The 27,807-nt window shown below is 39.2% G+C and overlaps 1 protein-coding gene and 1 long non-coding RNA gene across 2 annotated transcripts; one reads left to right on the top strand and one right to left on the bottom strand.

The window, feature by feature from the left end:
• LOC121520753 lies at positions 1-4,113 on the top strand. Its single transcript, XR_005992798.1, has 3 exons — positions 1-104; positions 3,338-3,370; positions 4,030-4,113. It is a non-coding gene; the product is annotated as an uncharacterized LOC121520753 (long non-coding RNA).
• kcnj9 (potassium inwardly rectifying channel subfamily J member 9) lies at positions 2,843-27,770 on the bottom strand. Its single transcript, XM_041804358.1, has 8 exons — positions 27,379-27,770; positions 22,779-23,199; positions 19,055-19,268; positions 16,021-16,222; positions 13,616-13,808; positions 13,172-13,369; positions 7,541-7,671; positions 2,843-4,292 (listed from the first exon to the last, which is right to left on the bottom strand). Exons 2-8 carry the CDS (start codon positions 23,077-23,079, stop codon positions 4,026-4,028), a joined length of 1,506 nt encoding a protein of 501 aa, XP_041660292.1. The 5' UTR covers positions 23,080-23,199; positions 27,379-27,770; the 3' UTR covers positions 2,843-4,025.
• Between the last annotated feature and the right edge of the window lie 37 nt (positions 27,771-27,807).

Below are 27,807 nucleotides of genomic sequence, written 5' to 3'. Positions count from 1 at the left end.
GCTCCAGCCCTCGCTGCTCCAAACAGGATAAGCAGTAAAGACGATGGATGGATGGATGGATGGATGGATGGATGAGTCCCCTCCTTGACATAAAGTCTTATAAGGTTAGATAAGCTAACATTTTAGTCATCATTAATTGGAGACATTGTCTGAGGTGCAGATCTTTTTGAAGGTCCTTGATTTTAAAAAGTATTTCAATTAGTACCCTAATGATCAGCATCTTCCCTTTCATTATCTACTTATGTATGATTCTTAGAAAATTCTTCATGTTAAACATTAACCCTGGCTATATCATAGACATGCTCCATATATAACTGGTTTTAGACTAAATGTGCTTTTTCACTGTTCAAACAACTGATTTCTTTGTACTTCTGTTCTATGGAGAGTTTCCAGCTGTGTTACTTACATAAGTAAAAGAAAAATACACCACAAGTAAAAGGAAAGTGTGCAGGAGTTATTTCAACTCTTGCCCATGGATATTTCCTCCTACACTGTCCACAAGTAACTGAAATTGTGCAAGAGCCTTTTTACAGTAAAATAGTATAAATGTGGCATTAACTTGTCCACTGCCTTTGAAAAATGCACATGGTGTTGTTATTTTACTACATGGTTTTGTTTTTTTACAGAAGTCTTGAACCTTTACAGTCAAGACTAACATAAAGGTAGATATTTAAGAGTGTGGAAAGGTTATTATTGTTATTATAGTATATCATAAACAAAAACAAGGCATTATGCAGTCGTGTGATTTTTCAACAGCAGTTTAACATTCAAATTAGTAATTGTAAGGCTTTTGAGCTCTGTGATTTACTGCTGGGCTGTTACATATTTCTCTCTCTCTCTGCAATTTTGTCCTGTATTATCACAGATTACTACCAAATCATGCAGCACCTATGTGGTCTCTGGTTAAGCTAACATAGCAGGGCAGCAGCTGGATGCTGCTCACTTTATCGTCTTCCTGCTCTCACAGTGATAGAAAATAAACACTGCTGTGCCACTGCATGTCTCAAATTTACCTTGAAAACATGCAGACAGCCAGTGAACCAGCCTAAAAACACCCTAAACATTTCACTTTTAACCATTTGTTTTTGCTATTTTCATTTACTTTTCTGTCCATTACAATGTATTTTTTTCATGACAGAGCAAATATTGTTATATTCAAGCTACTTGAAGTTCTTCAGTTTATTTTAAAGTAAAAGTACGTTTTTATCTGAACAGGAAGTAAAGCACTCTTAGCTTAAGATAAATTTCAAAATAAAAGTACAACAAAAAACATTTTCTTACATCACTAACAAATAGAAGGAAACTAAACTTGAACTCCTTAAAAGTGGAAATAAATGCTTGAACATTGACCAGAAGCACTAGTCTTCAATGAGTCATTTTGTACATGCACTCCTGTATTTTTCTAAATGTATAAGTGTAAAAAACTGTTTTTTGACAAATAAGCATCCTAAAGCTGTGTTCTACCTCTAAGCCATGGTTTTAGACCTCAGTAGCGTAGCAGAGCAGCAGACATTTAAATAATAACCATGAAAGTCAACATCATAAAATACTTTTTTATTTATTAAGGGCTACATGGCGGTGCAGGAGAGATGATTTTGACAGCTATTTTTAATTTTAATCTCAGTCTAATCTTTAGATCATGTTTTTTTAGTTTTAGTAACATTTTAGTCATTTCTACCCATTTTAGGTTTTGTCTAGTTTTAGTCAACAGAAACTCAAAAACATTTTAGTCCATAAAAAGTCCTCATATTTCAGTCTTTACTTTTATTTCAAGCATTTATTTTCTTGACTAAATCTGGTACCAAGTCCTGTTAGTGTGTTCTCTGCATCCTTTTTTATTGCCAAGAGGCAAAATAGACACAGATGCATTGTCAGATATACCCACAGTGGAGAAATATCATGGATCTTGAATGTCCGATGAAAACTAAAGAACATTTTAGTCTAGTTTTAGTCATCTTGGTGAAAACTAATCTTACTTTTTTGTCAGTTTTAGTCATCACAGATCTATCTTTGGTTAGTCTTAGTCTAGTTTTTGTTATGGAAAAAAGACTGTTGACGAACATTTTAAGTTATAGTTTTAGTCAACAAAATTTGCACCGTGGTGCAGGAGTTAGCGCTGTTCCCTCACAGCAAGAAGGTTCCTGGTTTGCCTCCTGGTCAGGGCCTTTCTGTGAGGAGTTTGCATGTTCTCCTCATGCATGCGCGAGTTCTCTCCAGGTACTCCAGCTTCTTCCTGTAAACCAAAGACATGCTCGTTTGGTTAATTGGGGACTCTGAATTGGCCGTAGATTTGAGTGTGAGTGTGCCTGGATGTTTGTCTATGTATGCTATCCCTGCATTTGACTGGCAACCAGTCCACGGTGTACCCCTCCTCTCACCCAATGACAGTTGGGATAAGCTCCACCCCCCTGTGACCCCTAACGGGTGAAGTGATGTAGAAAAAGGAATGGATGGATGTGTTTATTTAATGTCCAACTCAAGAAAATGCCAAGAATTGCTTGTTAATATGGCTGTCACAATGCAGTTTATCATTGCTCATTGTACAAAGTCATGGATTAATTCTAGAAATTAATCATTTGTTTGCCCTAATATAATAGTAAAGTCCATAATAGTGTCTGAACTGTAATGATGCTGGAAATTTGAAGGAATAACAATGATGTGAACTGTGAGTGCTTTGAAATATGACTTTACAAATTATTCTCTAGCTCTACCTATTTGAAATTTCACCTGGTATGTATGAAAATAGACACTTCCTGAATATTATATTGAAGTTCTAGAGCATGTGTGTTTGTATATTTTTATTGTACAAGTGTTTTAATATTTTATCACTCACTTCAAATCTTTAGTATGCACAGTCTGTACATATAACATACTTTAATGCAAGTAGCCACTTCACAAAGTTTATCACAATCTGAGTCCTTTGGTCTTGAATATACTGCAGTTTATTAACTCTAATAGATGTGCTCTATTAAAAACATCAAGAAAAAATGGCCACATGTGTACGCAGCAGCAGAAGCAGGAGTTTTAGGCTGAACTGAGCAGGACACTGTTGTGCTTTTAATTTCTACTTGGCTGGGGACAAAAGATAGATTATCCTTGTGCTACACACACGGTACATAAAACAAAGCCACAGACACATTCAGGTGTCTCTACGTCAAAGGTTTGAGTTAAAGCAGATACCCTGGTCACCATGATGTGACAGTGAAGATAGGAATGTTGTACAGAAGAGGAACTTGACACTCACTGGAAAGGTTGTTTGTTTACCTGCAGTGTTTTAATTTGTCTCTTCTTTCCATCATATTTAACAAAACAATACTATTCTGCACCTCTGGAACAGATGGAACCATTTACAACCAGAGCAGGAAACCAGGTTTGTTGACTTTTTTGTCATTTTTTAGCCAAAAAGATTCCTCAAACATAGTTTTCTAGCACCACATGGTTTTCTAGGTGAAGTTCTAGCTAAATATAGATATACCCGCAGCTGTGGGCTGATGTTATGTACCAACCCTAACACCTGATGGCTGTACAATGCATCTAAAGAAATTTCAGGTTTCTATAATTTTGGTCTACGCCTCAGTATCATCTAATGATTACATGCTCTGGTGAAACTAAAGCATCTACGCTCAGAACCTATTTTAATATGAACAATCCCACAATGTGCACACAAACATCCACCTAATTACCTCTATGTGATTAAAAGTCAGCCTTGGTCCACAGGATATACTATTGTTGACCCCAACCTAAAGCATAGTACTGTCATTTAAATGTAGATATAGGCAAGGGTGATAAGAGCTAACACAACATATTGAAAATATATCACACAGACAGTACAGTTGAAACAAAGACTGACATGAGAGTAAAATAAGGCAGAAGTTTAAGAAATAAACATCCTCAAACGGAAACATAAGATAGAGAATACTGTAAAGCCTTATGAAACTACTTATTTGCCTTGAAAGAAAATATCTGCAAACACTAGTCGTGGTGAGATGAAAATATACATAATGTCTTTGTAAACATTCTCTGTTCTAGGCCTCTGATTCGGATTGGTCGGTGGCAACGCTGCCATTGAGCTCGCCCAGTCCCGTTTGCTCCTGGATGTCAGTCATCTCCCCGACAATGAAGGTCGGCTCCCCTACTTTGCTGTTAGCCGAGCCGCTGTCCGGCTGTTTGGCTGCCTGATTGGTCAGGGTGGGTTCTTCATCCAGCCTGCTGGAGATGGACCAGTAGAGGTGAGCATCAAGCCTGGCTGCGGCCAATGAGAGCTCTCGTGCTGAGCAGGCAGGTGTGTCCACCTAAAGGAAAGGGGAAAATTACAGTTGGTCAATTCTCTGGGCTCTCTCTTAAGATATCGACTTGATTAGAAAAAACTATCAAGATATGCAGATGACGTGGCATTTCAGGAGTAAGATTTAGTTCAGCCAGGAACACTCTTGTCATACCATTTTATTGCAAAAAGGATTTACTGTTTCACTTCACTGTTTAACCCCCATATGGATAGATACATTTAAGACAGTGTGTACTGAATACAATAGAATTAACTCAAAAGCAATTAATCCATAACAGCACCAATCTAAATATGAGTATGCAACAAGCTTTATGCTATAAAGGAGGAGGCTGGGGTGGAGGAGGTTGAGCTTTTTCATCAGCAGCAGTGCGTCAGCATTAAAGCAAGCAGGGATTAGTGAGAAGTAAGACATGTTTTAATACACCGCAGTGTTGAGAGAAAGAGCTGTGATTGGCTGTGGGAGCTTAGAGGCAATAATTAGGATAAGCTGGCCATCAGCTGATCACGGCTGGGCGTATGACTACCATGTCCTACATGTACTAACGCTAGCTTCATCCTGCAAGTGAGAAAATACATATTCTGCTTTCTTTTCACCTGTTAGTTGACTGACTGCACAGTAAAAATGGAGCGAGAGCTTTCATGCTGTTAGGTTAGCTTAGCGTAAAGACCTGGATTGTGGGAAAAGAGATGGTTTCAATCTTGGCCATCTAAATATTTTACATAGCATTTTTTTCTGCACTTTTTGGACTGGTGGATGAATGGTTTAAGGCTGGCTCAGACTGCATTTTTTTTTCTTTTTGTGATGGAACCATGTCAGACTATAACAAAAATTTGTCCTTGCTTAGCCGACAGACTTGCCATACTAAAGGTTGGACCACCACTGTCTCTGCAACTGTATGCAAATTCACAGGTTGTCTGGTAGGCAAACAAAGCAAATACAAACAGCTTCACTGTATGTACTCATTGCATCCGTGGAGGGAGAAAATGTTGGGACTCTTATGGTACCACTCAAGCAAATGATTATACAAAGATAAGGGGAAAATGCTCTCCTATTGGTAGGCATCAGGATTCACATCACTGATGTCAGGTCAGGGTGTCAAACCAGATGGAAGATGTGGAAAAATTTTGACATGCTAGTCTTGTTGAGTCGTAGTCATGGGGGGTCTGATGTCACACTACAAGAGCATTTGTTGTCCCCAGTGCTCATAATTGGGCCCAAGGTTTCACAATGAGCTGGGACAATGCAGCCGGGCCAAAATCTGGCTGAATCTGGATAGTCTGGGCCAGCCTTTAGATGAATGTTATCTGAAAATGTAGTCCTCGCTGAGCAAGTCAACCACAATGATCTATGCCACAAAACTTCTTAGTTAAATAAAAATATAAAAACCCTGGTAGAAACTAAAAACTAGTCTGAACTCACTTGTGGACATCCTCCTCTTTAACTGGTTGTGCCTACAACCATGTAAGGGGCATAATGACTGAGTATTGTTGTAAGAGAACAACTGAAGAAGTGCAGACAACCCTCTGAACCAAAGAAGAGATTTTCTTGGCCTAAAAAAGACAAATGACTACAGAACTTTGGTACACACTTGCCTTCTGGAGCGACTTCTCAACTTTGAGACTCACATTGTAACTTGAAACTGATCATTGAATCTTGTTTTCAGAAGTTTATCAGCACGTCTGCCACTTTCAGTCTCACAGACAGGCTGGTGAAGCAGCAGGGAAGGGACAGGACGGGGGTGGGGGGTTGAAAGATGACGGAGGTGTCTCTGAAGAAAGCATTTGTTTTGGACTGAAAAAAATCTGCCCTCCCCATTGTTAGCCTTTAACAGTTTAACACCAAGTTAAGATGACCCACTGTTTGTGTTGGTTTCCTGTTTTTACCCTTATTGCATTAACTTCAAACCTCTCACATCAGAAAGAGTCTGTCTTAACTTTTTATGCAAATCTAGGTGCATTTATATCAAATGTAGATGTCTTTGATGCAAAATTGTTATGTGAAACTCTCCTACAAAAATATAAATAAGGACATCCGGCATCAGGTATAGATAGGATGATCTAATGTAGTTGAGCTGGATTTGATTTTAAGTATATTTAACAATGCATTGCATTGTTTAAGTGTTGGTACTCATTAAATATGTGATTGTGTCCCTGTTAGGTTAGTGCATGTATGGGCATACACCAAAGAAGTTTTGGTCTTTAACAGAGGTTAATTTAATGTCCAACCAAATTAAAATGAAATACATAAAGTCAGACTTCCTGCATGCCTTTCATCAAGCCCTAGGGAACAAGTGTGAGGATTCAGCTTCATGTAGGTGGAGACAGGAATAGGGAGAACAGCATGAGTTTTCTTACTTAAACACTTGCAGATATTGTTGATGCATATTAACAGAGCAGCACTGCAGAGAAGCCTTTACCCTCTTTCTTTTAAGGGACTGAGAATATACTAATGTTTGTGATATTTATGTAGGAATTCATCCTGGCTTTCTTCAGTGTGACCTGATAAATGTAGTCACAACAATGTTTTCATGGTTAGACCCTGAAACAGAGCTTAACATTGGTGTTTTGTAGCGTAATTTGTAGTGTTTTGGTACTCGAGAACAGTCTTGGTCTTGTGACCTGTCTTTTTACTGGGCTTTGTCTTGGTCTCGGGCTGGCCTGGCTCAGGATTTTCCATCAAGACCGGTCAAGACTTGCACTGATCTGCTATTTTTTAAAATTCATTAATATAATAGTAAGGAGAAGCACCTGCAAAAAACTCGGACATCAGTCCTTTTTTTTTTTTTTTTTTAGTCAGAAATACCTCTGAACACTTACTTTGGCGTCATTCACCTGACAAATCTAGATAAAATATCATTTTCAGATATTTAAAATAATTCCAGGCTTGTCATTGCTTTTAAATACATACAAGGATTTATTTTTTAGAAGAAGTTAGTTGCAAAAATTTTTGTTAAGATTTGAGATTTTTGTATGTTGTGCTTTGAAAGAGTTGCAGAGTCTGCACGAAGCCACTTCACCTTGACCCCTTGGGCCTTCAGTGGTTGTCTGGTCAGGAACAACGTGTTCCTTTTCAATGTGTTTTTAGGAAGGAAGGGGTGAGAGTTATAGGGTGACTTTTATGTGTACTGAAGACATAAATGCCACACTAAATGCGGTGGCAAAGGAATTCTGAAAAAATCCCCTGTGACTGTTGGTCCTGACCCAGACTTTGGGAATGAATGGTTTATGGTATTAGCCTGCTTTGAAGGACTTTACCTCAAAGGTGTGATGAAAGGCTCCGTAGTCTACGTCAAAAAAACCCTCTGCCAGTGACATCATGGGGCTGAACCTGTGACCCCACAACACCTCCTCTGCTAGATAGGAGCTCCTCGCTTGGCACGTCATCCCTGCATGTACAAACACAATCAGAACCAGTCAGTATAGTATAATTTCATCTTCACTTGTTAAGTAACCAGTCCAATGTAACTTATCAGCTGTCTTCAGCTGAGTTATGACCGTCGGCTACTTCTTTGAAACTCTCCGCAGCTCTCTGACTAAGGAAATCAATATTCGGTGTGGGCAGAGAGGCCACCTTTACCTCACAGAGACGCATCATGAATAGCTTTGATATACTGTAGTCCTGCCAAAGAGCCAGGAACAGTGGAGTATATTATCTTGTCTCTAAATTTCACATCAGGTGGTGTGAGAGGTCTAGCTTTAGAAAGAAAAGACAGAATGTTTTATGCCCAGTTTATGTAAGTAAAACATGACACATTCATCATATTTTTGGCATTGCACTGATGATTTATCCAGAGTGAGAGCCTTGTTTAAGTGTGGATAAGTGTTCACTCACACATAGGGGATGGATTTGGTCACTGGTAGTGGATCCTTTCTATGTGATGTAACAGCTTTTAATGCAAAGATTTTCAAAGACACATTTAGAGATGAGACTTTACAACAGAAGAACATAAAAGCAGCAGCATGTTCTTTAAAGATGCTGTGATTTCACTTCAGTTATGTTTTCTGTTATATAACACATTCTCTTACACACTCCTTTCTAATTATACATGAATATTTCCCACGTAATCACAATATTGTAAGGCTCTAGAAGATTCAAGGAAGGAAACGGATAAAAATGCAGATCTAAACTTGGACATCCTTGAAGGGGAATTTCATTTTCTAATGGACAGTTTGGGACAGGGTTTGCTTTCTGTAAAGCTGTGATAGTATTACTGTAATATCAGACAGTTTTATGCATCTGCAAGATTAATCTCCTAATGCTCCATTCTCGTTTTCGCTGCCAAATATACATTTACAACAGAGAGGATTAAACTGCACAGCATTATTTCACATACAATACAGCGCTGTTGGGTTATGTTTTATCAGCTTCTTGTTGTTTTAAGTTGCAAAAATGTCTAAATTTAATCTTATGAAACTTCTGAGAAGAAAATATTATAAATGGTAATATTTATGCAAGCTGTAACATCATCATCTAATTGTCACTGCATTTATTTCTGTCACTGTTCCCAGTGAGTAACCATGTTTTCATTCACTGCAGCGTTTTTCTTTAGCAGCACATGTTTACTGTCGCCCACATTTTCATTTCATGTGCAAACATGGAAATGCATTCTGGCTCAGTCATTTTCATACTGAGTTTTGATTATTTGATCTGCTGTGTGTTGAAGACTTAGCTGCATAACTTTTGAAGAAATGATATGGGACATTCTGATTATAAATATACAGAACAAAATTTAATATACCGATGTAACTACAGTCATGTGCATAAGCTTATGTATGCTGGGCACTAAGGATTTATCACAGGGCTCTATGTGCCATAACCTGGGCTGGAGAGTGGGAGGGGGCAGCCCTAGTCATTGTTGACACATGTTGACATGTATGTGTGGCTGGCTTATCTGTATGTCTTGTCCAGGCCTTTTCACCCCTGATGATAGGTCTAGCAGTTTCTGGGCCCTTGGGGCATTCACAGCACAAGTAGGGGCTCATGGGAACCCTACTGCCCGTCCAAACAGTACTCCTAGGCCAATGGTTTCCAATGTGGGGGTCAGGACCCCCTAGGAAGTCGCAAAACACCGTGAAGCGGTCACCAGATGCCTTGAAAAAACTATGTATGTATTACCTATTTTATGCATGAAATTAGTTAAATGTAAAATAAAAACGTGGTCATATGGTGAGATTTATGCTGAAATTAAAATAGAGCTGAAAAGCTTGTCAAACTATTTTTGGATTTAATGTTAAAAGTGCGCATTTGTGCCACTTTATAACCATTTTCCTGCCCAATTTGACACTTTACATCCTTTTTAGCAATTGGTGGCCATTTCTGCCACATTTTATATTCCATTTCACTATCTTTTCTTCCTATATCTTTTGCTTTTTAAGCCATTTTTGTCATTTTTAAACCTCTTCCAACATTTTTTCTGCCCATTTTTGCTACTTCTTAACAAATTCTTGCCTCTCTCTGCCCCTCTTGACCCATTATTGCCACTATTAACCCCTTTTCATCACTTTTTGCATCCATTTTAACCCCATTTCACTGTTTGTTATGCCTATTTTACCAGTTTAACATATTTCTGCCACTTTCTGCCTATTTTTCTGCCTCTGTTAACCCATTTTTGCAGTTTACACCAAACTTCCCCTACTTTTAAATCCCATTTCATCACCTTTACCACCCATTTTTGCCACTTTAAACACATTTCTGACACCTTATAATCCACTTTCATCACCTTTTCTGCCAATGTGTGCCACTTTTAAGCCAATATTGCCACTGTTAATTCCTTTTAGCACTTTCTATGCCTATTTTTGCTATTTTGGTTGTTTTTTTGTTTTGTTTTGCTTTGTTTTGTTTTTTGCTACTTTTATCTAATTTTTTCTAATCAATTTCCACTTACTGTTAAGTCCCATTTTACTAACTTTTTTGCCTATTTCGCCATTTTTCGCTCATTTTAGCCATCTCTAACTCATTAAATTCTGTTTTCATCAAAAGGGATTTAAATTTTTTAAGATGGCTGTATAGTTTGGCACAAACTAATAAAAATGATATTTGTTGCTTTGATAAGAGTGGTTATTATTCAGGTAAAAATATAAAAATATGGCTATCACAGCCTAACGTAAATGGAACATGACTTTGCTTACTCCATGGGCCCCCAGTTTGGATGGGCCCCAGAAAACTCCCCCAGTTATCCCCCTTTATGGCCTTGTCTGGACATGAGGTCTCTTGAATGTGCATGGCTTTGTTCAACTACCCTCAGGTACCTTGGGGGTTCCTGGTCTCTGGCACCTTTTTTGGGGGGTCACAGGCTGAAAAGTTTGAGAACTCCTGCCCTTGGCCATGCTTACTCCCTACATCCACCCCTTACTGTACCCTAAAGGTGTGGACCTCGTTATTTTTTACGGATTATTTTCCCATACCCCTGGTGATGTGCAAAGACATCCAGAGCACAGCCTGGGTTGTGTCAATTCTCCTCTCCAGAAAGGAGGACTTACTCGCCATTATACACCTTATTTTAGCTTCAGTTTTTGGCCTAAACTTGCCTTTAAGTTCTACACAGTACTGTGTATTACTATTACAGGTTTAATCCTATTCTATACAACCGGTGGGTTATTACTTTCTTTTAGCTTGTATCAAGTGAGATAAAGCTACTCATGGCCAAAGAATGTATACTGGATATTCCTCTTTGCTGTACTTTTTAAACTAAGGATGTGCAGTAATCGTATAAAAATGCTGGAATAGTGTTTTATTAAAAACGCTATAACATATATTTCAACAACAATTACCAATGACCAGACCAGTCCACCAGAAAAGGTAAGCAGCAGGTACTTCCACTGCACTGTCCCAGCAGCCTAGATGTTCTTTCTTCTCACCTGTGTGTACCTGCTTCCAAATACAGTGCTCACATGCCTCAAGATTGCATGTGAAGCAAACACACCCACTCACTCTTACTCTTTCCTTTTGTACAAAACACACTGTATGCAGTGCATTCTTAATGAAACTTGAAGTTTAAGTCGTGAAGAAAAAATTAAAGGCAACAAGCTTGCGGCAGAGTTGGCATGTTAAACTAATTGGATGCAGTTCTGTGGCATTAGAAGTTGCTCTGAAGTTCTTGAAAAGAATTTAAGTTAAACTCCAAAATGAAGCGTGTTTGATTTCTTTGATTGTGCCTTTTAAAACCTCTCCAAAACACCAACAAAAAGCTCTGACCTGCTGGGAGTTGACTCACTCTGCATTAGGCAGGCTATGATAAACAAGATACAGACTGCTAAAGTTAGTGCCTGTGTCCACAGCTGGCCCTTTTAGCTCTAGCAGCACTCATTTTAAAAACAAAATCATAGTAGTGCAGTCATTTTAATGCTCAGAGTCCAAAGCACCTAAACCAACCTCAGCACCAGCTGTTTTGCTCACAGCCCTCACATGCACTCTCAGTTGAAAACAGTCTAACATTTAGAACAGTATCACACTCATCAGTGTCATTTCTCCCTCACTAGTCTCTAAAAAGCAAGAAGGAGTGGGACTTAAGCCTAATATACCAGCTTTGTAAACTGCAAATGTGGAAGAAAACTAATCTGACTCGTCTTTGCAAGGGTAAATTTTCCAGGTCTTTAGCAATGCATTGTTTTTACATTTTCTTGGTGATATTTCCTTGAAACACTGAAACTATTACGTGTGTGGAGCTAATGAAAAATAATGTTACGCATGCTACCGAGGAACCTTGTGTTTCTTTTTCTTTTGCCTTGTAACAATAAATGTCAGTGAGAAGCACTATGGAACTAAGGTTGTGAAAGCTTCCAGCACTAAAAGAGCAGGCTGTGGACAAAGGCCCTGAACTGGAATAAAGCTACCACACATATCGGTGTATTAAATCTACATTTACCACAAAACAGAGAGAACATAAGTCTAAATGTTTCTGTAATCTGATGTTTTTAATCGTGCCTGACTTGATGCAGAAACTTTCTCATGAAACAAGAACAGAAGGGTGAAAAAGAGTGAAGAGGTGAGCTGAGGGATGAAGGAGGTGTGTCTGCAGAGAGTGTTTGTTTAGTCTGCAAATCTGCTCTGAAAAGCCTTTAAAGTGTAAGTGAACCCCCATCTCAGAGCTAACTCTACCCACTTCAAGTTTAAAAAAATGCACAGAAAGTGAGCAGTTTGGTACTAAGAGGAGGGAGGGGAAAAGGAAATTTTTTCTTTTGTTTGTTTTTTTGTTTTTTTAAAGGACGGGGTTTTCCAGATAAGGCAGGAGTAACAATGACGTCCCCTTACCAGAAAGAGACACAGTCCCGCAGTACTGCTGCCTCACAGTGATCTTTTGAGGTGGAGGATTTATCCCCTCCAGAGTCCCCTGAAGCAGGCTGTGGAGTGGTGCCGGACCATGGGGGTGCTGTGCACTACATGTTTGGGCCGTTTGCTCAAGCACTACTAAAGCTGGAGCTCTCAGAGCTGCAGGAGAGGATGGGAGTGATCTCTGAATGGTAAAGTCAGTTAGAGGCAGTAATATTCTACCTTTTATATAAAGTTTGTGATGTAGAAACGTACCAACAGAAACATAAGCACCGTCTTATCAGAAAAGATTTTTCAAAGCAGATGTCTGTTTGAACTAATTAAAAGTCTTAAATGCAGATTTTTATCAGTCTGGTGCAAATATCAGAAATAACACCAGCATTGATGTGTTTTATCTTATCATCTAATTCAGTCAGATACCGAAGTGTTCAGCTGAAAAAAAAAGTTCACTAATTCTTTAAGGTTACGTGCAAGTTTATGTTCAATATCTCCAGATTACTAATTGAATAACACTTGTCAGCTGAAGGAAAAATAGCATAAAGGTGATGGATGAACGATATTGGTGTCTGTGTTTCCACTTTTTTTTAAAAAAGTATTTTATTTAAGCCATTTCTCACCGGTCGCCTCCACCATTCCCTCCAGGATGACCACAATCTCAAAATCCTCCTTCTCCAGCTGGGCCTGTGACATGTCCCAGAAGGCTGAGTGTGCATCAATCTCATGAGAGATCACGAGCGGCGACACAAGGAAGAGGCGATCATCACCGGTCTCAAAGCCCACGCTGATATCTGTCTGGTCGAGTGGGATGAACTCACCTGAATCAGAATCAAAGGTGAAAAGAAAGGAAAGGGAAGAAATCTGAATCTGTCATTGTTTCTTACTGTGCTTTTCAAGGTTTCTACAAAGGCGGCATCCAAATCAATGGATACCATTAAGGATTTAAAATCTCTTAAATTTTAGGTAAAGATAAGGAGTTAAATTCTTCAGATTTGACATGAGTATTGGCAGTAAGTTAAAACTGCACCAGTGCTTTTATGTATTGTCCAATCAGGGTATCTTACCCTCCTGAGTCTGCTTGGACTTGATGAGCTTGGCCCTCATGTTGGCCCCTACGATGTGGGAGCTTCTCAGGTCACCCACCCTGAACATCAGGCACAGCTTGTCATCCCTCAAAGAGATGACGGCGTGTTTGGAGAACACCAGCGTCTCTGCCCGCTTGTTTGGTTGTGAGATCTTCACAAACATACAGCCCACCTGGGTAGAAAGATTGACAAATACAAGGTGCATTAACAGACAAAGCAAAGGACTATTATCAAATCCTTTATTAATTATTAATACAAGAAGTAAATTTGTTTTAAGGGCTGAATTCATACAACACCATTTGTTTCACTAAAAGCGTGGTATTTCTGTTTTTTAAAATAGCATGGAATCTTGGTTTAACCTCAGACTCCATTATGTTTTAATGTGCACAGTGAATAGCCCACATTTCCTTGTTGTTATTAGTAGAATGGCATTTTTCCAACTCAAACATGCATAAACATGATTCTGCTCAGACGTCCATGTGTGGATTCATCTTCATCAAAAGAGTGCTTACTTCATGGAAAAATGGAGCTTCATCAGCACTTAGTATTTTCTTTTACAGGAAGCTGAACATCAGCGCTGAATTAGTGTCATTTTGTCTGCATAGCATTCATGCATGAAGTCTGACGTAGAGCCTCATTTTAATCAAACTGATGCAGGTATATCAGGTTAACCTTTCTATTTCTTATTGCTTACTCAGGTTCCTTTAAGAATTATGGTTTTACTAAAGGAAATTAGATTATTTGAAGATTTGAGCTAAGAATACTGCTGCAATAACTGACATGCTCTCACATACTCAGAGATTACACAGAATAGGCTCTTCGTTTTTTATTCTTTTGGGGGTTTTTTGGGAGTGAAATATTTGATTTGTTTGTTCTCAATTAAACAGCTCACCTAGGTAAAGGGATGCTTTGCTGAATGTAGCACAATATAAACTGAAAAGGTTATTTTGAACTTCACTCAACACTTTCTCAATGGGCTCAGTCTTTAAATGGATTTTATTTGAAATAAACTAAGACTATTGATTTTTGGTAGAGGTACATTGTTCCCACTGGGCATCATAAACTTCTGCTATTAGAAAATACATACATTTATCAAAGTTTTCAGTTGATGTCTTAATGTAATCATAGAACTCATTAAATACTTAAAAATGTAAAATTCACATGTTTTTCATGTCTTTTTTCTGCCACTTAAAAATAATGCAACCCTTTAATTGAATTCAACTAATTTAAATTATTTTTATTTGTTTTTGATGAGATACATTTAGAAATAAGCACAACAATTTTCAAGTAAGGTTGTTAATTTCTTGTCTTATAGAATACTATTTAAACATTTTATTTCAGTTTTTTATGTTTATATCCTGAAAAGCTACATACATATACTTTTGATTTAGATGTTTAGAAAGTTTAGTCTCTTTCCCGGCTGGGTTTAATTTGAACAGGGCAAATATAGGAGCCCACATCAATGGTTTTAAACAGACCAGTGATGTGACCCCTAAGGCTAAAATGATATAAAATCACTGAGCAGTTGTTTCATGACTGAAATTTGTCTTGATGGTTTATTGCACAGTGGTATGTCATGCAACAAACCTAAAATACAGATTTTTTTAATCACTTTACAGGGACTTTAACTTCAGATGATTTATATGGAGAAATTATGATATATGGTGATATACGAAACACATGCTTGTATGTTATTAACCTATTTAAATGAGAGCACATTGCATGATATAGGGTTAAAGCACTACACTATCTACAATACAGAGAATTACTGCAACGTTCTGATTGGTAGAGTCCGCTGTGACTTGCAAATTTTCTGTTGGTTGGTGGTGACTGTTGAGTGATTAAATTTGGCACCACTTGCCACCAATCAGCCAATAGATAAATTGCAGCTGCAGTAGGCAGTTTCAACCTGTAGAGGGCAGTGGCTATGTATATTTTCAACACAAAACGGATAATTTTAACACTTTGTGCTAAAATGTGAAGATTTGGACACCATGTGATGAACAGTACTACTAAATGGCTATATTTCTACGGGTTTTCCTCCAAAAAGGTGGTCTGAGTGTTGTTACTTTTAAAGTTTCATAAGTGTATGTGATTTAGATGTTATATGATCAGTGTTTTATAAATGTGATCTCATTATCAAATAAAATAGTTGCACTTAAGTGCACCAGTTTATCTCAGTGGGTAGAGCTGGCACCCATTTACAGAGGCTAGTCTCAGTAGTGTTCGGTGGCTGTCTTCCCCCTGCTCTCTCTTCAGCAATCCTGTCTAAGTAAAGGAAAAAATACAATTAAGCATTTCTTGTTCACCATAAATAATGATGATTCCTGCTATTTGTGACAACCCTGTGTCTGAATCTTTCCATTTCTCACCCCAGTACTCACCATGAAGGCGTTAACCATTGAGCCCAGTATGGCCTGTAGCAGCAGCAGCATGGTGCCCACTGGACACTGGTCGGTGATGACACGGTGGCCGTAGCCAATGGTGGTCTCCGTCTCGATGGAGAAGAGGAAAGCAGAGATGAAGCCGTTGACATTGTTGACGCACGGCGTCCACGCCTCGTCCTCCAGATGGTCCAGATCACCCCTTGGGAAGAAAAGGCGGAGAATGTGTGAGAAAGGAAAGGAAGGGAGGGGAGGGTGACAAAGTGGGTGTCAAGAAGGAAAAACCGAGCGCAGACATTTTTAGAACAGAGGTGCCAAGTTATACGTATGGCGTCTCATCCCTCCATGTTTATTTACAATCTCCTCTCAGTGAGTTTTGATAATGAATCAGATTAATAGTGCTGATGAGGCTATTCATGCTGTCAGTTTTTGCAGAGCTGCAAAATCCTGCTTTTATCCATCATACATCATCCCATACTGCATCACTTTGTCTGCAGATCTGCTAATCTGCAAATTTCCCTTAAAGCTCCCGGATTCACAGCTAATGTCCCTGATTAACACGGCTCCAGCCTGAGAGGGAGAGCTAATTAATGAAAGTGGTGTTAAGTCATTTATAAAATCTATGACTTTTATTGACCTGTGTTGGTGACCGAGATATTGCAGCAACAGCGACAGCTCTCTGGCACCGACTCCAGGTGGCCTCTTATTGATATAAAGGGGTCACGGTTTTATGAGAAGAATACGTTAGCTAATTGGACCGGGGATCCAGCAGACACATCTTCTAGTGAGGAGGTAACACATCATGATCAAATACGCCGTTATATCAATACTGCTTTGTCATCTGCTTTTTTGTCTGGACATCTTTTTTGCCTGCTTTGCAGAAATGTCTTGCACTTAGTCAGAGGATCGTCATCCATCTCTGAGCAGCTGCGTGGTGATGGTTCCATTAATTAGATAGTTTGATATTTTGAAGGGGATTTCTTTTTCGCTTACTCTACAAAAACTTTAATGAGAGAATCGATACCAGGCTCATATCTGTCCACTGACTGTTTAAGTTATGTAAAGTAAAGTACCGGCTGGCTGTAGTTTTATTTTTATCATGCAGGTGGTATCAGTCACTCTGCTTTAATGGGATAGAAAAGAGGCATAACTCACAAAATCTGAAAGCATTTCAAGAGGAGGAAAGTGGAAAACAAGTGCAGGAAGCCCTTCTTTAAGTTGCATAAATTTCGACTTTAGGTACAAAATACTTCTTGGATTTTGGGCAACAGCACCAAAGATCATCTCACTACAAAAAGTCAAATCTAGTCAAGTGTATTTGTTTAATTTCTAGCCCAAAGTATGCCATTTAAGGGGCACTGGTAGCCTGTAGCAGTGGCTCCCAGAGTTTGGGTCAGGGCTCCCGTGTGGGCCATGAGACTCCAAATTGTGGTTCACATAATGCCCTCCAAAAGCAAAGACATTTTTATAATGATTTTATATATTATGTTTTATTGATTATTGTTAAAGTGTAAACATAAAATGAAATCATATTAACTTCAAAGATTTTAGGCAGCTGCGTTCTTTTGTCCTGTTTTGGGATAAGGCTTATTAGTGAGTGTGTTTGGCTGTGCACAACATTGTGTTTACACTCAAATCACTATTATTTATGGGCTGCAAAGTCTGAGGACCCCAGGTCTTGAGGTTGTTGTTATGCTGAGGCTGTTGGAGAACCTGTGGCTTCTTTTCCACATTGCCATTTACAACTCTTTTCCTCTGGTTTCCACCTCTATCCACTGTCCTATCTCTACAATGAAACCATTGAAGCCCAAAAATAAACTTAAAAAAAAAATCCCATTAAATTTATTTTAAGCCAAGTGTACTTGAAAAGTCCAGATGATTCTATAAAAACATATAAAACAAAATGCCCTGCCTTGCCTGTAATAAGTAAAAATCTCTCATTTAAGTTGTTAAGGGTCTTGAAATTAGATGTGCTGAGTACTTTAGATGGTACAAGTCATCTCTAGAGCAGTATTTGCTTGTCCCACTGGCTCATATGTTTGTGATATTTATCTACACTTAATTGGTGAATGTGGTAGAATGATTACTGAACTTTTATACAGGTAAATATTTTTGATTCATTTTAATTCAATTAAATGCTATATAACATTTTTATAGGCTTAATGTGGGAAAAAGTGTCAAAACTGGCACATATGAATGTACTTAGATATTAGGCAGTATAAGAATATTTCTATAGTCAAAAAACTGATCAAATGTGTGACATGAAGAGAATAAGATATGTTCCTGTTATTATTTACCAGGGGTGGAAAGTAACTAATTACATTTACTCACATTACTCATCATCATCTTTACTGACAGGAATAGAAGTCAATGCAAAATACCTCCCAAATTATAAGGCATCTACACCAGTGTCTCCATAGGGATAACTGGTAACGTTCAGCACTATGACTGGGATTGGTCAGCAGCATATTAATGGAGTTCTGATAGTCCTTCAGTCTGCATATAAATTTGTACATCACATTTCTCATGGCAGCCTTGAAGAGCAAAATCCTCTAGGTGATGTGCCCCCCCATAACTGTATTTTAACAGTGTAGCTGATGTATACCTCACAGAGGCTGATAACCGCTATGGGGCAGTGATCATTTTTATGTACCTAAATAGAGCCTCTAATTTAAACATAATGATAATAAGGTAAAAGCAAAAGTAAAAAAAATATATATTGTTTTTCAATTATTGTCTTGATATGAGATAAAATACCAAATTAGCAGATATTTCACTTACTGTAAGCAATGCAGGCCTTATTTTTCGTTTTCTATCTTTAAATAAGATGTTTTTTAGGAATTTGCCAGATGGAAGTGGCTTAAAAAGGTGTAGTGAGATACTTAAGTGAGGAATTAGACAAATGCACTTGCTTATAGATTTGAGTTTTTGCAGTCGGGATAAAGAGGCTTCAGTGTTGAGCAGATTTAAAATCTCTTGAAGGAAGCAAACTAAATAAATAAACTTTTTCTGGATCTCTGCTCATCAGTCTTACCTGCAGTAGGCTATGAGGTACCATATGGCCCCGAAGAAGAGCCATGTGACGGCGTAGGCCATGACAAAGACAAAGAGCGAGCAGCGCCAGTTGAGGTCCACCAGTGTGGTGAAGATGTCGGTCAGGTAGCGGTAACTCTCCCTGATGTTACCATGCTGTACATTGCAGCGACCGTTCTTCTCCACATAGCGCTGCCTCTTACGCCGAGTCCGGGCTAATGAGGACACGAGATGATGGGATAAGGGGGAAGCAGCAGAAGAGGAGAGGAGAGGAGAAGACGTTTGGTTACAGAAGTTTTAAATACAGCAAATTAATACCTGAAGAAGTAATACACAAGGGATGGGACATTTTGCCCTTGTGGATAACACCTTCAGCAGAAGTTCTGGTGTTTTTCTTCACTTTACTTTAAACTAAGCTGACGATGAGTCTTTGCAGGTGTCTTAGCCTCATAGCCCCATGCTCTGAGAAATCCTTTCAAAACCTCATAGAACTTCAAAAACACAAATTCTACAAGGCTTCCTCTTTGTATTTCTGAAAAGTTCTGCTGTTTGAAGATACAACTCCAACTGCACGCGGAGGATGCGAGTTGAATGAAGGAACACGGGGAGATTGGAAAGTAAACAGAGGAGGGTGTCAGGGGACAGAAGTGCTCAGAGAGATGCCGTGAGGCTCAGAGGAAAGTCAGGCCGGAGAAGAAGGGATAACACAAATGAGAACAGACAGGTGAGGAACAGAGAGGAGATGAAGAGCGATGGGAGAGCTTCATCAAACACTCAGGGAAGAAAAGCTTTAAGGCTGGACTTTGGTTACTGTACAGACCTGGAAGGAAACTGCTGATATTTGTTTTGTCTTTGTAGAGTTTTTTAGCTGGGGGTGCACCAAACAAACTGAGAGTGTTTGTGCTTTCATGCACACAAAACTCCTGAGAAACTTTGGGAGTTTTCATTATGGGAATTTTTCCTGCAAACCCTGCTAATAATGGAACTGCTTCATTCATTTTCTGTTCTCCAGTAGCCTATGTGTTGTACTTCTTTGCTCTGTTGTTGAGGCCTTTTAGTGTTGAATTACATGTGGCACCAATATGAAGGCAAACAATTAACATCAAAGCATCAAACTCTGTTGCTTTGTCTGCCAGAGTTCTCTGCTCTGAGCTGCATATGTGAGCAAGCATCTCAGAAAGATTTCAGGAGCAGCCTGAAAAACTTTGAAGACATTTTCATGAGTGCAAACTCAATGTTAAAGCAGTGTATGAAAAATGCCAGACCTAAATGTACCCGGTTTTTGCCTCCTACACCCTGTCCTGACAGCCCTTAAGCATCAGATATTGCACTGCATCACAAAGCATGGCGTCACACAGCATGGCATATTTGTTTTCCACACTGGATCCATGAAATATTGAATCCTCTGCCCTGTAAATTACAGTTTCCCCTTGTAAATAGTCTAACATCAAGCATTTTTATTTTGAAAGTGGAAAAAGAAGAATGCGGCACTTTGTACTGACGATTCTTTGGCAGCTTTGTGCCAAATAGTTTTGCCTCTGAGTTGACATTATTAATGCACTTCTTCCCCATTTTGTAAAGCAGGGTACCTTGGTACTCCTGGTACCTTGTCATCTTCCTCTTTCTTTGTTCTGCACTCATCCCAACACAAGTGATAAAGGAAAATAGAAACAGCGTGACAGTGGAAAAATGCTGCACTGCATCTAGCTGTATTGCTAACATGCTGTCAGGACTAGGACTGAACAATTTGGAAAAATAATCTAATTGTAATTTTTCCCTCAATATTGCAATTGCGATTTAAAATGCAATCATTCTCTAAGTTCTTCAGCTTATGTATTACTCAACAAACAAGCACAAAAAATAATCCTATATTATAATGAACACAGTATTTGGTAGATTAAACTAAGGCCGAGCAACAAAGAGAAAGGTATTTTGCAAATTATTCTTTGCATGATGTGTAGTGCATCATGCAAATGCCTTCTCTTCCTTTAACAGACGTATTAACTGGTATTATGAAACAGTTCAGTTGAAATAAATGTTGCATCTTCTGCAAATTGAAACTTGCAGTTGGACATGTTGCAATTTAATCTAAATTTGGATCAAATGCCCATCCCTAGTCAAGACACGACAATAGGAGACAAGCCAGTTTTGTTGCTAATGTTAACTTGTATTGCATGTATTTAGGACATGGTGTTGAATGCTTTTTCTACATTGCAATGTCATATAGCTGAGGCTTTATCCAAAAAAAAAGTGCATCTGCTCCTGGCATTATGGACCTTGCCCAAGGACCTGCACTGGATTCTCACTGTGCCCTAACCAGGATTTGAATCTCCTGTGACAAAGTCAGTGATGTGAACCACTAAGCTAACCACCGATCAGTTTGTTACACTGTTGCATGATCATGTCAAGTTTGGTCTGTTTTGGGTGCTGGTTTAGCTCAGCTGGAGGAGCAGGCATCCAAAAGCAGAGGCTTTAGTCCTGACACACTGCTCTTGAGACCTATTCCTGGTCTTGGCACTATTTGGTGCAAGTCCTCCCCCTTCCTCTCTCCATGTTTCCTGTCTCTTTTCAGCTGTCCTATCAGAATGAAGGCAAAAAAAGTTTAGTCTGTTTTCACACATTTACAACTTGACCAAAATGAGTGATGCACCAGGAAGAATGCTCTCTGATTGGCCTGAGTTTCAAGCAGGAAAACTCTCAGAAGTAAACAAAGACTGCTTGACTCCTGTCTGACTGTGATTAGCCGTGGTCATTGATTTTTAAATTGTTTGCATTTACCACTGTAGGTAGATGCTACAGTCTGGATTTGAGGCCAACTGCAGCTTGAAGACAATACGTTGATGTTCTGGAGTCACCACAGGGGCTTTTCAAGGCAGTTCAGGACAAGGCGTATATTAATCCCCCTGAACTATGACCAGCTGATCCCCCTCTATTGTTCCAAATATCCATCAGGTATGTCTGTGGTCTTACTTCAGCATAGTCAGACAAAAAGCAAGTCAAGACCAGCCTTTACAAGTGTTCTTAGGACAGTTTTTTGAGCTGGACCAGGGTTTGATTGATAGCTTTCACATTAGCACTAACAAGCAACCAAGAAGGTTAGGTGCAATGATAATGATTATTGATTAATATGCATCCCAGTCAGCTTATAATGTTGTTTTTATAAAATTGTGGTATTTTATTTTAGAGCACAATGATGGCTCCAGGAAAGTCCTTAGATGGAGATTTCATTGGGGATTTTATTATTTATTGGATGTTATTTTATGAGTCCTATGCACATTAATAAATGCTCTGTTCTTTAAGTATCTCTGTTTTAAGGTTTGAATGGATTTCCTTGCACAAAAAATGTATTGTATAGTGAAGTGAAAGTCAGGGAGCAAGTGCAGAGTAGAGCTGAGCTACTGGAAAAGACTATGGCAAACAAAATGTGCACAACTGTCAAAACTGCTGAGTGGTGAAGCTCTACACCACGGTGCAAATTAGAGAAGATTCACAACTAATGCAGAAGAGATGGAGACAGGAAGAAGATCTACAAGTTCAGTTCTCTCCTGTCTCTGTGTGTGAAAGAAAATAAATAGAGTCCAGAGTCTGTCAATAGAGTCCCATCTCTGGGGGGATTTAAGGCAGTCGTTAATGGTGTACCTGCAGTCTTCAGTCAGTCTCTCAAGGCTTGAATGAAAACAGGAAATGTGTGAATAAGTAAAGAAGCCACATCTAGAGACACTCACCCCACCCAAATCGCCCCCTCTCCTTCTCCGTCCCCTGCGTCTTCTTCCTCTGCTGGTTGGCTTTGGCCTCCCTCTCCGCCAGCTTGGCCTGGAACGACCTGCTGACCTTAGCCGGAGCTGGTGGGGATGGTGTCGTCTCTGTGGTGGTGACGACGTGGCCCAGCTCCTCTGACAGGTTGAAGACCCCAGGAGAGGCAGTGGCTTCATCAGCCACCTCCACGTATTCCCCTTCCCTCTTTTCTTCCACAGGGAGAGAGAGGGAGTCCGGGCGGGAGGGGAAGACCGAGTTCTCCAGCGCCATGACTCGTGTATGTGTACTCAAGTGTGCGTGTCAGGTGTATTAGCGTGTTATTGATGGCCTCCCTATGGCACACTCTGTCCAGTGGCTATTGATTGGACCATTTGTTTGCTTGACTGAAGCCTGGAATAAAATAGAGAAGAACACAATGATCTGTCACCATAATTTACTGACAATTGATGTTTGAAAAGAAAGAAGATCTTCTTTAGGGGATTTGCAGCCCCTCTGCCTTTCATTTATCTCACACTTCCAACTCTGTACTTTATACGATGGAAGCAGGCTTATAGGTCCTGTTTTACTTGTCTTTGCTTGTTTCATAATGTCATCCTTTAATGGGGAAATCAGCATACAATAAAGGATATTACAATGTCTGTGCATAGTGGAGGAAGCCTTACTAAATCAGTGAAAAGCAGGGTTTAAAAGGACAAAAAAACAATTTGAGAAAACAGCAATTTTCTTAGTGCCATGTAGCAGCAGTACCTCGACTTGTTCTTTAACATAATTATCAATGTATTTTTCTCATTTCTGCAACCAGTGGCTGTTTCATTGGCCACTTTTAATTCTTCTGCAGGGGTCTCCAAGGCAGCTTAGGGCTTTATCTGACACGGACAGAGCAAACTGTGAGCCTAAATCCTCTGGAAGACAATCTGAATCTAATCAATTTCAATTTGGCAAATCCAGTCAGTTGGTACTTTTTACGCTCTTATTTTGGCTTCATATCGTTACCTTTTTATCTCATTCTTTAATCCAGTGGTTCTTAACTGGTGTCAGCCTCAGGACCCACCATCAACTCTTCACTGAGAAATTGTGACTCAAATTTCTTAAATTTTTCTACCAATAAGGTTTATTTGATAAGAAAATTGAACAGTTTGGACCACATATGGTACAAAATATGAGAAATAAAAGACAAAGAACTAATCAAGCATGTTTTAAAAGGGTTTCATGGACTTTTTGGTGCAATTTTTATTTCAAAGAACATGTTTTCGACCAACTGAACAGACCTGCAACTCACTTTCAGGTCTCAACCTACCAGTTGAGTAACCTGACACGCCAGATAGACTGTGCATATATATTTATTGCATAGATACATTTCACATTTATCTGGGAAATCTGCCAAACAAAGCATTTAGGAAGGGCAAATAGTTGGAGGGTGATTTCCACTTTTATTATGGGCCAATCAGAGTAACAAGACTACACGAGATTGTATGCATGCATAACCTTGTACAAACCTGTGCTAGACAGGGAAATACTGACAGTTTATGAGCAGTGGAGCTTGATGTGGATAAAACCCATGCTAAAGCTGGTCGGGAGACAAGCAAAAACGTTCAGTCTCCACAGAGAGAAGCTTTCAGTGCGACTCGTTACGCTTGTTTTAATAAAGAATTGAGGCACAATTCTGATTAAACTTGCACTGTGGCTAAATCTGAGCTTATAGCACCACCAGCAGCCATTATAAACACCGACTCACTCTGCAACATCTCCTTAGCAGTGTTTATTTGTTAACTATTTTATATTTAGTGCGGTTCATTTCTTTAGATTAAAGTGTTCTTTAATTTTAGTCACATTTAGTCATTTTCAACCTTTATAGTTTTAGTCAACAAAGATTTTAAAACATTTTAGTCAAGCTGTAGCCATAGAAAGCTGTTTTATTTCAGTCTTTTCTTGTAGTTAAGGCATTTATTTAATTTTAACTAATTAAATTAGCCAAATTGTACAATTAATATGAATATAAAACACTCAGATTAGCACACAACTAATACTTTGATTCCTTCTTTCTAAAGCGGTGCATGGGTCAGGGCCCAGAAGTAGGTTTAAGAGGCCATTTCCAGTTGGTCACAGATGGGTCTTCACTCTGTGACTCAGTCACAGGACTTGCTTTTTATATCTGCACCCAAAGTTCACTTTGAAATGGGTAAATTGAGTTTCAGGTATGCTGCTCCTGGAATCTTCTGCATGAAAATGTATGTCTGGGTGAGCTAGGTTCGAAAGTAGATTAAGGGTGTTGGACGAGGATGCATCTGGTTGTAGATGTTTTGATAGACGACTTTCTGATCTGTGACTCAGGAGTTGGTTGATTTGTGTTTGTAGTGGTTTTATTTTGAATGTCTCATGTCTGTAAGCTGCTGTCTGTCTTGGCCAGGAGACTCAAGAGGATCTGGCTGCAGACCTCTATGGTGGGGCGTTTGGGCTCATCAGTTGCAGACATCTACAACCGGGCGACCAGCGGGGCGAAAAGTGACGTACATTACAGAGGTTACTATATACTATATATAGTATATATACTATATACTCTATTAAATAGAATAGAGGCTATTTTTCACAACATCAGAATTGTACGAACAAAAATTAAAAACTTTCTGAGGAGGATACATTTAAATTGAACACACTACAATCTAAGGAAAACCCAAAAAGGATTAGGATTAGGCACCCAGGTCCTAAAGCAGTGGTCATCAACTACATTTGTACAAAAGCCAGCTTTTTCCTTGACAGACCCTTTCAAATAAAGAAAGAAAGAAACGTTTTAGTCTATCAACATATTTATGTTTAAATATTTGTGTTTTCCTCCAAATGTACATTAACAACCTTTTAGCAGTGAGATCAGCCAGACTGCCTGTTCATCAAAACATGACGTGGTGATTGAGATGTTTTGGCTACGTATTTCTGGAACTGTCATGTTTGCCATCACTGGGTTTTATGCTAGTATGCTGTGTTGTGATTGGTGAAGAATGTGCATGAAACTGACCTTTTATTTTGATTTTCAAGCAAGAACTAAAACAGGAAGTTAATGCAGAAAACTGCAGTTTTAGTCAAGAGTTGATGAATAAGCAAGTGCTTATCATGCGTCATATTTGTTTATTATTAGCTGACAGGGATTTCAGTAAAATGTTAAGTCACTACTAATAAAAGTTGTTTCAACCTCAGTAGTTTGGGGGTTGTATGGATTCAAAGATACACCAAATATCACAACATTTTCTCTGCACATTTTCTGCATTTATAAATCTTCTAGGAGCCCAATGAGGAGATGTGGGGAGCCTGATGTGGCCCCCAAGCCTCCAGTTGATGATCACTGCCCTAAAGATTAGGATTGGGATAAGGGGGAGGGGGGTAAAACTAAAATTAGCACACCACAAAGTAATTTAAAAGCTAGACAAGGGTTAATACATCACTTCCTGTCCAATGATTGAGGGTGCCCCATTGTAGAGGTCTGCAGCCAGATGCCTCTCCAAAAATGTGATTCTTAATCTCAGTGAGGTTTTTCCTGGTAAAATAAATTCAAATGAATACATATGATTGAAAATTTGGGTTGCGAATTGTTATTAAAGAGGTGGTGATGGGTCTCGTAACTGAACCTGTTGAGAACCACTGCTTTATTTGATTTAAAATAACAGATGAAAATACTAACAGTAGATAAATATCATGGATTTTCAGTGTCCAACAGTCCAGCACTAACATTGTTGTACTTTTTCTGTTTTTATCACCAAAGATCCCTTTTTACTTCGTCTTAGTCTGGTCTTCTTCATTGAAAATATTGAATGAATGAACATTTTTGGTCATAGTTTTATTTGGCAACATTAACACTGTTCTTTTTCTGTCTTCTTAATGCTTTGAATGCTATAACTGTTCCATTTTTAACTGTAGAGCACTCTGTGCATGAATGGTGCTCTATAAATAAACTTGCCTTCCCTTCTCTAGAACCTAGCTTTGGTTCTGCCCCCCTTTTCCATTCCTGTGTTTCCCACCAGAGACCACACCGACACAGTTTGAACTTCAGAGCACCCCAGCCTCTCATTTCTTCTCAAGTGTTATTAAATTTTCATCATCTTTCATTAAGAAATGTAGCTTAATCCTGGAGGACAGTGCTGCATGAACCACAATGCTTGTGTGCATGTTTCAAAAGGCACCTTGGGGTGGGTGTGTGTGCTTTAAGCCAATGTGCGTGCGTGTTTCACAAGTGTGCACTTGCAGCTATATTTAATGTGGTGGGTTTGTGCTGCAGGCCTGCCCAGATTTCTTATATAAGTCCCATATATGTATAAGAAACTAAGTTAAATATGTATGTGGAGACTAGGACGTGGTGTGTTCAGGGCAAAATGGAGTCCTAGCCCTCTGTAGCCTTCAAAGATGTGCGTCCATTTGGACAACTGGCGGATGGACGTAAAGGAGACTGATGGTGACAATCAAGATGACGCACTACGCCTGATGGATGGATCAGAAATAGCTGCTTTTACTCGGTGTCAGTCCGCCAGGAGAAACCAAAACGCTAATCCTTAAATTAATCTGAGCAGAAATGAAAATTCTTACCTGCTCAGTGTGGCAACTTGTAGATAGAAGACCAGATGTTTTCTCATGAGAAAAGCGGGATTCTCGTCAAAGACCTAACCGCGGTTTGCAGTCTTGGTTCAATGACTCCCATTTCTGGTGTTTACCAGGCAGCGCCGCAGCATCAGTCCACTCCTGTTCGCTTTTTCCAGGAAAAACAATAGACCACCTCGATCCGACCACTCAGCATTCACTATAAATAAAACAAGCGAACACCCCCATCCACTAAATCATTCAAGCACTGACATGAAAAATCCCTGCAAATAAAGAAAGCAGCTTTCAAAGTGAAAATATCACGGCGTTTGAAGAACATGTGTCAGGCAGTGCACGAGCGAAATGGTGGCAACAGGATGAAAAACCCGGCAGCACGGAGAGCTCCATCATCTCTCCATCTGATGGAGACAGGTGTGG

This window comes from Cheilinus undulatus, linkage group 13 (genome assembly GCF_018320785.1).
Source record: "Cheilinus undulatus linkage group 13, ASM1832078v1, whole genome shotgun sequence".
In the NCBI taxonomy this organism is placed as follows: domain Eukaryota; kingdom Metazoa; phylum Chordata; class Actinopteri; order Labriformes; family Labridae; genus Cheilinus; species Cheilinus undulatus.
This window is presented reverse-complemented; position numbering and strand designations above follow the sequence as displayed.